This window comes from Athene noctua, chromosome 6 (genome assembly GCF_965140245.1).
Source record: "Athene noctua chromosome 6, bAthNoc1.hap1.1, whole genome shotgun sequence".
Classification (NCBI taxonomy): Eukaryota; Metazoa; Chordata; class Aves; order Strigiformes; family Strigidae; genus Athene; species Athene noctua.
This window is the reverse complement of record NC_134042.1, coordinates 34,673,014-34,685,644: the sequence shown is the minus strand read 5'-3', so window position 1 is coordinate 34,685,644 and position 12,631 is coordinate 34,673,014. Positions and strand designations below refer to the sequence as shown.

Sequence of the window (12,631 nt, the reverse complement as noted above, 5' to 3'; positions counted from 1 at the left end):
GACGAGCATCAGTGTTAAAGCCTATAAGACATCTAGGAAGTTTGAGTATATTATCACCAAGTAACATGCACACCTATTTGATTTCACTTTATTAAGTAAAAACAGTTTGGGTGATCTAACAGTGATTTCTTAATGGACTTGCTTATATTTTATACATACATGTTACTCTATGAATTAATCTGAGTCAGAATGATTATCAGTCCTCCAAATATATGTATTAGTCAGTCCTCCAAATATATGTATTAGTCTTTGTGTAGCTTGTTTTGGTTTTACTGGTTGTGTAGTCTTTAATCTGTTTAAGACCCTTTAAATCTTATTTACAAGGTTTTCTTTACTTTTTTTCTTCTTTTTGGGATACCTGGGTGATAACAATTTAGCTGCGCATCGCAAAAAGATTGCCTTTTTGAGAAGCAAAATCAAGGATAAAGAAAAGTCTCCTAAGTCTCCATCGAATCATCAGTCTCTCTCTAATCGGCTCCGGTTCTGGTCTTCTTCCGACATCCCATCCTCTCCTAATGAACCTCTTTCTTTCTCGGAATTGGGAGATTTCTAACATCTTTTCTTTAGCATTTATCTTCATTTTTTTCTGACAAATATTTTAAACTAAAAAAATAAAAATAAAAATCCCATGTGCCTTAAAAGAACACACACCTTAATAGAAACACTCAGCATGTCTTTACAATACTCTTTAAGTGCAAGCACAGATTAGCGAACATGGACTTAAGTTTTCCTGTAGAAGATGAATCACTATTGCACACTGTGGATCATTTCTTCAATGCAGCACATTTTTAGGGGACCTCATGGCATACAGTTTGCGTATGTATATTGGCTGTGGTGCATGTTATAAGTAAGTGAAGATGCTATGCGCTTCAATATTTTCTTGCAATCACATACTTGCATCGTGTCCAGTTAAAGTGTTGAACTGATTTGCTGTTGCTATGCTTTCTACAATGTCATAGTCCTACTAAAATACAAATCTAATATATAAGTAGTCTCAAATCCTGGAGATTTTTTCAGTATTCTGTGCCACTAAATGCTAAAAATGGCAGGTTTTTTAACATCTTTGTCTGCTTTTAAATACTCTAGCTTTGAATATAGAGTGGAATCTACTGGGAAAATTATTCTCTGCAAAGTGTCTTGACGTTTGCATTCAAACCTGCTGTTTAGCAAGGTTTTACACTTCCAGCTATGAAAATTCATCTTGAATTGAGCTACAGTTTCAGTTTCTGCTGCTTCAGTTTTGACAGATTTTTTTGGAAGAAGAAAGTAGATTTGTCCTTTTAAGATTGGGAATAACCTTCATCATGGATCCATTGCCCAGAATTCTTGTTGCCTGATAGTCATGACCTGGTGGTTTCTGAAATGAATGTGTGGGTCCAGTCTCCACTCTGTGTTAGAGAAACCTATGCAGCATGGGCAGTATGCTACTGGGCGCTTAGCAGAGAGGCCAGAAGATCTCATTTTCCTTCTCACTCTGAGAACTGACCCTCTGTGACACAACACTGGCAGAGTAGCCTGTTATTGCCCATTTTGGGATTTGTAGAGAACACTTGTCTCCAGGGCAGTTAATAGTTCTGACATCTATGGAAGGTGTTAAGTGCATCTACAAATTCAGTTAGATTTGCATGCCAGGCTTTAGCCAGTAATTGCCCCTACAGGCATGTCATAAACAGTTCTGAAAGAAAGTGCCAGGCCTGTGCTATGGAGCCCACGCAGACTGTGGGAGAAAACATTGTTTCTGAAATCAGCTTCCAGGAGTCATCCAAGATGACAGTAACTCGGTCCATTTCTCTAACACAACTTTGCTGTTGTTCTGTGCTTTGAACTAACTGTCTGTCCATTGTCTCTGCAAAATGTTTATTTTGACCACCGCTCTCTGCTGTGTTTTCGGCATTTAGTTATGACTAGTTAAGCCAAGTACTCCCTAGAAATATGTAGAAAATTAGCATCTTGCATCTCATTAAGGGTGTTTGCTACAGTAAATTCTTTAAATTTTTTTCTATTTTATGTGTGCCTACATTCACATTACAAGAAATGAATTAACCTACCTCATCACTAGGAAAGATGTCTTCAGCTTTCTGAATCAAAATAACATTCTAGCAGGTAGTTTTTGTTGTTCTCACGCTAAGATCCCAGGAATTCCACTTAAAAATCATTGCACCAGAGCATCATAAGAGCAGCAGAGTTTTAATCTTGTAGAGACTGAGCTCTTAACCCACAGCAAAGATCTAAACCTGAGAGCAATTAGCTTAGTGTGGGGATCATGCTAGATAGTTTCCAAATCAGCATTATTTCTCTTTGAAGAAGAGCGTGACTACTGTCACTCTTTCCTTATTCTATTTTATTACTGAAGCAAGTGCTTATAAAATGTACCTGCAAGGAATAATTTTATGGGAATTTTACACCTCACTTATCTTTTCTGCATTCATGACTTTGCTCCTTTTTTTCTTCCTTTCACAGTAATTGTTGCATGTATAATATCAACCCACCCACTGGCACTAAGCAGCCCTTGTCACTCCCACACTTTACAGAGAGCACACATGATTGAAAAACTGGTGGCAGAAATTTCCTATCCAATACTGAACTGTTTATGGAAAAGCTTGCAAAACTAGTGCCTCTGTTGTGCAGTTTCTTTGTGCCTGCTTGTCATGTTTGTATGGGCAGATAAATACAAATCTCCTAATGCTATTTTTCATTGACTTGTATTTATTTACCTCTCTCCCCCTCAGTGCTAATGGACGTAAAGCAGAAGAGGAATTCCCATCACGGAGGCAGCAATGATAATGTTGAAATCTCGGCAGACTCTGTGACAAAACACTGCTGGGTGGAACTGGGTCCCAGGACTTACTCGACCTCAGCTATTCATCTGCATGCTTCCACCCCCATCTCCAGGCTCCAAAACAGACCAAAAGGTGTGCACTGCATTTGATGTACCAGCTGTTACTACAAGTCAGCCCACTCCGTAGTTCCTGCTTGGGTGAAACATGGCTTCTACTGGCATTCAAGTACAAAACCAGAGCACTAGTATTTTCACTCCTACTTTATCTGCCCAGTGGTTTAATTGATCAGATGCTGGGTTTCATCACTCTTGTAATGTCATCAACTTGACAGACCCCATTTGGATGTCAGTTCTGTGGTTCCCTGTCCAATGGTTCACAGCAGTGGTGAGAAGGTGGCTGCTCTTCCAATGTTGGCTCTCTAAAAGCCTTTTGATTAAAGTTTTTTGTTCTTTTCAGGCTATAATTCAGAAGATAATCTATGTGAACAGTCCCCTGAGGTAGAGCTTGCAAGCACCAGACAGCACGGTAAGCTTGTAGCATATACGAGTGCTTTAAACCTTTACATTAAGACTTGTTTCATTGCATCCACATGAACTATCCTGGAGCGCTTTAGTTAAAATTAACATGATAGAATGAGATGTAGTATCACAACACCATTTTGGGAATGTGGATCTAAGTACTTCTATTTTTCTATTAAGAAGCTTTTAATGGGTGTTTTCCCAAAATAAATTTTCAAAACCGATGCTGACTTTGAGATGAGTTGCCTTGCCCTAGCAACAGACCTTTTAATGCATGTCCTACAGCTTTGTTGCTGATTTTTCTGAACAGTGTTCAATTCCTTCCGTAAGAGAGTGAATCAGCAATAAAAAACATTTGGGGTGTGGGGTGTGGATGCATGGCGGGAACTGGTGCAGCGGCAGCACTGCCTGGTTAGAGATTTGTGGAAGACTTAATTTGTAGGCTGATTCCTTGCTCCTTCTAAAGAAACAAACTTGAGAAAGAGACAGCAGCTTATTGTTGAAATTCTTCAGTATTTACATTACTTTGTTTATAGTTGCCGTAAAAGAAAAAAACAGAACATATTTCTTCATGCAAAAAATAAGTGAGAAGAACAAGATGGATCCTGAATAACTTGAGTTGAAATATGAAAATGGTTTCTACTCCGTCCAGATTTTGGCATCCTGTGTATATTACGTTGTCAATGTTTTCAAAGTGACTTGGTTGCACAGGTCCTATTTTCGGAAAGCAGACTGTAGCCAAGTCTTTCAGAGAATTAGAGGAACTTAAGATCTGTTTGTTCAATGCTTGTTTTGTGTTTTTCAGTGTCCAAGCCAAACAGTTTAGAGAGCAGTAGGAATGCTTCCAGCAGCAGTTCACCTCTCAATTTGAAAGGTAAAGCTTTTACAGCTGAGTTCTGACAAACAGGAAGTGAAATTCCATGAAACTGTGCAACATGCCGTTTTCCTTCCAATTAAATTTGAAGACTGTTGTTTTGAAATTGTAATGATTATGCAATCTGGACGTGGCTGTCTTGGGAATCAAAACTGCTGGCAAGAAGTATTTTTCTAAGATTGATTTTGGCAAGGGGTGGATTTTAAGGCAGGCAGTCTAGTTTTGCTTCAGTCTGACTGGCATCATATCGTGGGAAGTATCAGGCCACTCAGACTTACTTTATAACAACAGGTGTTCTTACTCTGTACACAGCTTGTGTATGGAATTGGGGTGCTCTGGAGATTTGCTTTTGCTGAAATTGTGCATCCTTGAAGGATGCCAGGTGACCCAGCAGTGTGGGAAAATCCACTTTTTGCTTTTCCACTGCTAAGTTTTGACTCTCAGATCACACAGGTAAAGATGACTTTACAACAAACACAGAGGTGGTAAAGATGCCCCTTTGCTATCTCTGTTATTCCTATACTTTGGACAAGTAGCTGTGCTAGTTTTAACACAGGGGCTCAAAGTATGTACTGTGAGATGTTTGCCAGTCCTGATTCAAAGTTCTGACTGCCTTGAGTTCTATGGGAGAAGAAAGTAAGGTCAAAAATGCCATCTAGTCCGTGTGGAAGTGGCCCTGCATGAAAAAGTTTCTATCTCAGTGAGAAATCTACTGAAATGAGGGAAGAACAGTGTCTTTAATGGTATTTATGCTTCTCCTCAGGTTCCTTAGATCACATCCATGGTAGAACAGAGAGTCTCAGCAGTGAAGATACGGTGCCAAACAGAGAGGCACCAGCCTTGCTCCGAGACACCTATCCCTTTCACTCCGCTTCTGATGTCTTAAGCCCTAGCAGCAGGCATGAGTTGTCCTCCCACAGGAATGGTCTGATCTCTTACGATATACCTCAGAAGAGTACTCCATCCCAGTCTTACACCGGCAGACAACGGTCTGCCTCCCCTGGCAGTGAGATGGTAACTTTGGAAGAATTTTTGGAAGAGAGCAACAGGCTGTCCCCACCAAGTGTAAGTAAATAGAGCTAGATAGCCCATCTCAGATAACAAAAAACTGTTCAAAGCTGATTCAGGGGAAGGAGGACATAGGGAAACCAGGAAAGTTCATATGAGTGGAACTTGCAGAGAGCTGTTGAATCTTGCAAAATGAAAGAAACAGTTCCAACAACTAAGGCAAAATTAACTTTCACACAGCACTCTGCTGATTTATTCTGGTGTATCAGCTATGGCAAGCCAGGCAGATAGTTCACTGCAGGTACTACGTATTGGACTGCTGGGGCTTTCCAATACCAAACCCTGGTGGTCAAGGCGTTTTGTATTATATCATCAGTTCTCAGCTTCAGGTATTTTCATTTGTGAACTGATAAGTTTTCTGTGGAATTTTCACCTGCTAAAACTGTAATTAGAAGTGAAACCTAACAGTAGTTTTCAATTGAAGTGCAAAATATGCAGTTATTAAAACAGTCTCCTAATCTGAAAATACCATCAGTGCATTTCAGAGAGAATATTTTTCTTGCTGAAGGAAGTTCTCAATGCTTTCACCATGCTGTGTGTTTGTATGCTGACTGGCACTGTTCTGTTGGTTCAGTGACTCCAGGAATATGCCACATGCTGAAGTGCTTTGTTGGAAATGAAATGTTGATTTTCTGGATAGCATTTGTCTTTTACTGTAGTGAGGCTGTGCAGTATTGAGCACATTCTTAATATCTTAAGAACAATTCACTGATAGTGTAAGTGAGCAGATGTTTCTGTTTCATGAATGCCTTGGTAACAGTATTGAAATCAACAGAACTGTACCACTTTATGCTACAGTAAATTCTGGTCCTTGAATTTTCAGAGCAATATTTAAACATACCACCTATTCCTTCATTATCCTAAATACAATTCTTAGCTTTTAGAGATGTCTAAAATTTTACTTTTTTTTTTTTTATCTGTAACTACATGACCATGTCTCCATTTTCATTCTTTCTGTCATCCTTGTTCCTTTTCAGCGTCGGCGCAGTTTAAATGAGAGTGAAATGATTTCATTGCACCAATTTCTGTTAGAAGCTGATGCACTGTATCCCTCTTGCTACTCCTTATGTCCTTCCCTCCATCAGGAACCTTCGCAGTCACTCGAATCGGTCCTCAGTCATTCATGTCTCGACAGCGTGAGGCACAGAACAGGCAGGGGAAATAGGAGAGCTACTTCACTGTATATCCCCAGGGTATCTGTTGTTATTGCTATGAAGGCAACAGCTCCCAACTTAACCTCAGCTTTTGCTAGCATATTAATACCTATAGAAGCATACTTGTAACTCTTAGCTCTTATTTTGAAGCCTGACAGATCACTTGAATTAATTGCTCATAAAGTATTTCTAGAGCTTGTTCATAAACATGCGTGTTTTTGGAGAACTAGTCATGCTGTAATGTTAATGTGCGTAACAGAAGTTTAAAGTGAAGTTAAAAATAACCCTAACGCTTTAACATTTAGTTGAGCATAGAAATCTTACTGCTGCACTATCACCATTGTTGGTGTTCACTTCTAGCAAATGAGTTTTGTGACTGGAAGAAACGTTTGGAACGCTAGTGAAATGAATATATTAAGCTCTAACATACTCCCTAGAGAAGAGTAAAGAAGTAAATTCCATGAGCTTGTTTCAGCACGTTTTTTGTGAAAACAGCATGTTCCGTAACTACTCTGAGCATGCCTTGTACTAATAGTCCAATGGCAGCTGATCAGGTATCACTGGTTTGGATTGCATGGACCATCCCCATGAAACATTCATCATATATTTTCTTTTACTGCCAGGTTAATTGTCTGACTTGAAATTTGCAAGTTAATTGTGGGCAAGCAATAATTTTGCAATATTTGTAATGATTTTTTGTACATTTCATTATATCGTACACGCAGATTTTAACATGTATAGTATGTTGACTGGGAGAGGGGAGGCGAATCAGTGGAGAAGAAAGAAACTTTCTTGTAATGCTAGCACAGCTCCCCAGGATATTCTCTTCTGTTGTATCCCTGAAGTTAGAGTGTTATCTAGATGAACTGTATTCTGGAAGATGACAGCCCATAATTGATATCTGCTGATACCAATGGCTGTCATTAATATGATACTGATGTTACAGTGACAGTGGCTGATGTGAAAGGAAGGAAAAGAGATGCTGCCCAGGTTGCAGGAAAGATGAATTTTTTTAAATTTAAGACAATTAATCTGGCAAACAAGTCTGTCATGATCTAATTATGATAAGCATGTTACTCCTTGATTTGGATTTATAGCCATTGTAAACATTTTTATCTTCTGTTCCCCTCTTTAAAACTAAAATCTGTGGTTGTATTTGGGTTGAATTAAGTGGGAAGATTATCTGAACGCAAAACTCTGCGTAATTCTTTAAACAAAAAGTGTTGTCATTAATGCGGCATGTGCATATTTTCTCACACCAGGACACCTGCAGTAACAGAGATGATTTGCTCAGCGATTATTTCAGGAAAGCAAATGAGCCTTCAGCTACTGGGAACCTGGTGGTTCAGCCGTCCAGAAAGGAGGCTGCTAAAATGCCCCCTAGTCTTGCTGCTCCAGCTGTAAAGATGACTATTGCCAGTGAAGAAGGAAGAACGGCTAAGCCTGGAAATTACATGAAGCCAAACCTCAGACAAGTCGAACCTGAGCCTCTGGCAGATTCTCAGGGTTCCATTAAGCTTCCTCACACATCACAGCACCAGTCTGCCAGTGGGATGCGGCAGATGGCACAGCCTCAGCAGCTTGGAACCGCGAGCAGGAGGAGTACATCCCTGAGCAGGGCATTTAGCTTAGCCTCTGCAGACCTCCTCAGAGCCACCGGCCCGGAGGCGTACAGGCAGGAGAGCTCTCAGAAGTCAGCAGCAGACCTGCGTGGGGGCAAGGATGTTGTCAGTCAGACCCTGAGGGCTTCTGTGCCATTGAGCTCCCAGGCAACCTTAAGAGAGAGGCCACAGTCTGCAAAGGTAGCAGGTTCCTTGCAAGGTGTCGATTCCCGCTGTCGTCAGCTGGATGCGCGGCGCCTTTCCCTGGCCCCACCAAAGGATGAGAGGCCGCTCTCCTTCCATCAGTTCTCTGCCTCACCCACTGCATCCAGCAGCAATCTCAATGTGCAGCAACAGGAGCGTGTGAACCCTGGGCAACACTACTCACCCACATCACACACTCCCTCTAAAGTCAAACCCAAGCCAGCCCCTCGTACTGGAGAGGTGGCCACGGTGGCCCCTGCCAGAGCTGTTTCCAGCAGCACTGAGGGAAATATTTCCCCAGGGCAAGGCCAGGGTGATGCCCTGCTTACCAAGTGCCAGGGTAAGGTGCCAGAAGGCAGTGCTGGGGCTGTGGAGGAGCCCATGAGAGGAAGCAGCTCCAGCAGCACTCCTGGGTCTCCAGACCCCCAGGGGGATCAGCAGACGGTTTGGTATGAGTATGGGTGTGTGTAACCCACAGATGCAGCTAGTAGTATGTGTGTTTGGCATTGCTGACGTTCAGGTGGCATTTGGCTAGACACTGTGCCAGGTCTTAAAAGGCATCACCTGCATGCTGCTCTGAGTATTCTCCAGGTACTGTTTTCTAGTTGGACAAAATATGATTAAGAGAAACAAGGAGCACAACCCCAGCCTTTCTTTTGATGATACTGTTGTGCCTAAAGCAAAGTGGAAGCCTGACCTAATCTCACAGCAGGCTTGGCAACTGATTCTCACAGGTGCTGAGCATTCCCAACCTCCAGGAGAAGCTTTGCAGGGTCCTCTGTCATTACTACACTGTGCGCCCCTTCTCTCTGCATTAAAGAAGAGGTCGTGTGTGTGCTGAACCCAGCCCCACCATTGATAAAAACCTTAACCATACTGAAGAGGTAATGTAAACCCAAACTTCCCCAAAGACAGAACCAGACACTTGGCTTAAGTAGCTTAAAGAGAAAGCTGAAGAGCAGAAGTGTGTGGCTTTAGCCATGGATCTGTTAAAACCAATTGTCCTTGGCACAGCCACATTTCATAGATAGTGTGTAGACTTCAAGGGTCACATCTTAACCTTCCCCACTGGGACTGTGTAAACACACAGAGGCCAGTGTAATTCCCCTGCTGCCTTTGCTATAGCTGCAGCTCTGTGGATCCTTGACTCTGCAAGCCAAGTGGTGCTGCCTTTTGAAAATTGTTATATCTTTTATACAAACACTGGAACTAATTCAGCCTTTCAGGGTAGATGCCATTTCAATTGCAAAGGTGGCATCTCATGTACAAAAGTGTCTTGTAAGTATGTATATAAGAAGCTCAAGTATTGTATAGGAATGCTGTGTAAATTGTATTATTACATCCTTGTGTGCATGACAGCCCACATCCTAAGCAATATGTGGGATTTTGTCTCTTAGAAATCCTTGTTTATGTCTCCAAGAACTTTGCTCAGTCTAGAAAGCAAAATAATTTTGTATACATGTGAAAGAAATATACTTTTAAAAAAACTATTTATGTGCAAAGAGGTTCCTTGTATGTTTCTGTCCAGAGTGTCATCAGCTGCTTATGTATATATGATCAAATGTGTATCTTTAATTCTATTTCATGTTTGTAAAGCTGTTTTTCTTGCAATAGACTAAATCCTTAAAAAAAAATACTTGTTTTGTTGGTTCAGATTTAATCTAGTAAAAGCTAAAACTGAATCTGCTGAGGATGTTTTTGTTATCTAGTATGTAGTAATCACATTCTGGAAACTACAAAATTGTTTATAATAAAGATTAAAATAAAATAGATGGATGTTGTACTTTTTTTTCCTTGGGGAAAAAAAACAACCCCATGATTCATTGTGCTGGATGAGATCCGTCTGCAATAGCTTTGTGTAAGCCTCAGTATTGATTTACATCTCTGTGTGGCAGAGCTGCATTTGTTTTTATAATGTTGCCACAGGAGGCGTATCAGAAATCTTTCCATTTGATTGTAACCTTCGTACTGAAGACTTTAAGAGGATTGATCACGCAGATTTGATGACCTCCAGGTCACTGCAGAATCAGACCATTAGATTTTTATTCTTCTCTGACCACTTCAGACAGTGCCAAGCATGCTGTCAATTATGACCAAGCTTACATCTTGTACAGTCTGTTTCATGCTTAACTCTCAGGATGCCTTACAAAAGTGAGAAATTACCCATCTTGGAATATGAAGAGAATGACAAAAGAAATTTTCGGCCTTCTCTGCTATTTTAATGGCAAACCATAGTTTTGCAACAATTTTAAAATTATGTGCTGTACAGCAATTTTAGAACATACTGAGTGGTTTTGGTAAACTGAAATTCTTCCAGAAATTCTCTCTCAACACTGATTCTTGGAGAGATCACTACAGGTGAAAGGTGTTTTTCCCTTATTTCAGCTGCTCTTTAGAGGCATGTTGCCTGATTGCCCTGCAAGGCTAGATGGCTGAGGAATTGATCTGTGTGTTGTCAGTTACTGTAGATCTGCCTTTGCTATAAATACCTGCTCAGTTACACTGTAGTTGTCATTTTCTGAGTTATTTACAATTATTTACTTTCTCAGTTCTAGTGAGTTTGAATAAAAATGTACTTAATAGTTACATAGTACCTTTCAAATATGGGATAAGTTTAAATACAGATGTCATAACATGAAACAACTGTTGAAGCATGCGGTACTGTGGCACTCGGGCTTTCCTGAGAATGTTAAGGAAAATTTTGGTAATAGGTGCCTGTCCTGCTGCAACAGGTGCAGTCATTTTGCAGTCTTCTTAATTCATGTAATTGTTTTCAACTCTTCTTTGATAGACACAATGGCTCCCAGGTTGGCGTGCTCCTGACGTGTGCTGCACCATCAGGTAAGAAACAGGGTGGGTGGGAGAACAAGGCCTGTCTGCAGCCAAGGTGCTGCTACTCTTTGACTTTCTGGGGTGCCCAGAGCAGTGATCAGCAGTACAAATGGGTGTTTCAGTGCATCAGAGCTAACATGGGAGACAAGTTGATCGTGTTTATAGAGAGAGCAATGAGCAAATCCTCCCACCTTTGTGCTGGTGGAGCTGGGCAGATGGCGGGAGCTGCCGGGAGAGGTTTTTCTGTGAGGGGAAAATAGGGGGGAGCAGAGATGCCAATTTCAGGCTTCTCAATTCCTTCCACAAAGAAAAGGGGAACTGCAACAAAATAGCAACTGTTTCAATTTGCACAACTTTGAAGGCTGCCGAGACCTGCTGTGTGCGGCAGGCGCCGGGCCTGGCGGCTGGGAGTGCGGGCAGCAAGGTGGCGAGGCGCCGGGCGCAGCCCTGCGCTGGTACGCCTGGAGCACCGGGGCAAAGGCACCTCTCTGTAGGAGCCCTGGGCTTCAGTGCACCGGCTTTCCCCAGCTCTGCCTGGCAAAGGGCTGTAGGGGGCCGATATTTCCTGATGCGGGCGGAGCGCATGCTCATCGGTGGGTGCTAAATAGCGGTGTCGGTGGTTCTGCACAGAACGCTCAAGTAACATTCCGTAATGGAATGCCTCAGTTTGTATACATGGCTCATTAATTGTCAGTTTTCTCCTAAAGGACGGATTTTTGAAGGGGTTCCCATCCCAAGGAGTTAGCTAAGTTGCCAATAGGTTTCTGAGAAAGCCAAGAAAGCCATTTCATTCTGTGCCTTTGGCAACACCCACTCCCTGCAGCGTGCTCAAACTGAAGTCACTGAAGCTGTTTGACGCGAGGAAACAAATTTTTCTTAAAATGGAATGTGCTGCATGATGATGGTACTTGCTTCAAGTAAAAGGTATGGCTGCTGTGGAAACTGCTCCTAGGGAGTTGTGTGCTCCAAAGAGCACCAAAAAATCTGAATCCCAGGTCCTTCACAGAGACACCATGTTATGGAAACCTTTTTCCTATTAGATATTCAGCTGTTCCTCAAATCTTGGAGCTAAACATTAAGTGAACAGACCTTTTCTGATTTCAGTTAATTGAGTGCAGAACATAAAACCTCCAGAAGAAGAATTAAAAAGTAGAATTTTCTTTTATTGTAATGAAGTTCCAAGTGTAAGTGCATTGTAAAAATGGCTAGTACATAGCTCAGAAAAACGATGCATCAAGGAATACCATGTGGTTGGAAATTATTTCTCATCATCCAGATGTTTGAGGGCATATTAATTCAGCCAAAGGTAAATTAAGACAGAACATGGAAGAAATGCTCCAGAAATTGTTAGTTCATTGAAATGACTACAACCTGAATGTAAAGAGATCAACACAATTTTACTTTTTTTTTGGTTAAACATGAACCCATCTGTGCTGCGAACATTTGAATTGTGGTTTTGCATTTTTAGATGAAAGGGAAAATATCAGTTGTGGTAAGCTTCAGGAAAGAAATTTCTGTCCTAACAATTGCTTCTCTGCCCATCAGAGTTGTAGAGTATCGGATCCTGGCAGCACGGTGGTAAACTTGGGAATGATTTTAC

General features: G+C 41.4%; 1 protein-coding gene across 3 annotated transcripts in view; it reads left to right on the top strand.

Moving 5' to 3' along the window:
• CCDC88C (coiled-coil domain containing 88C) overlaps positions 1 to 9,903 on the top strand; it is a 108,055-nt gene extending 98,152 nt beyond the window's left edge. For 2 of the 3 annotated variants that reach the window (XM_074908548.1, XM_074908551.1), the window contains 6 exons: positions 2,730 to 2,912; positions 3,237 to 3,305; positions 4,104 to 4,172; positions 4,936 to 5,237; positions 6,218 to 6,433; positions 7,657 to 9,903. In XM_074908548.1, coding sequence (XP_074764649.1) covers positions 2,730 to 2,912; positions 3,237 to 3,305; positions 4,104 to 4,172; positions 4,936 to 5,237; positions 6,218 to 6,433; positions 7,657 to 8,670 — 1,853 coding nt within the window. In that variant the 3' untranslated portion in view covers positions 8,671 to 9,903. The remainder of the gene's footprint in view (positions 1 to 2,729; positions 2,913 to 3,236; positions 3,306 to 4,103; positions 4,173 to 4,935; positions 5,238 to 6,217; positions 6,434 to 7,656) is intronic. The other variant, XM_074908550.1, reaches the window with a different exon arrangement.
• Positions 9,904 to 12,631: the final 2,728 nt, after the last annotated feature.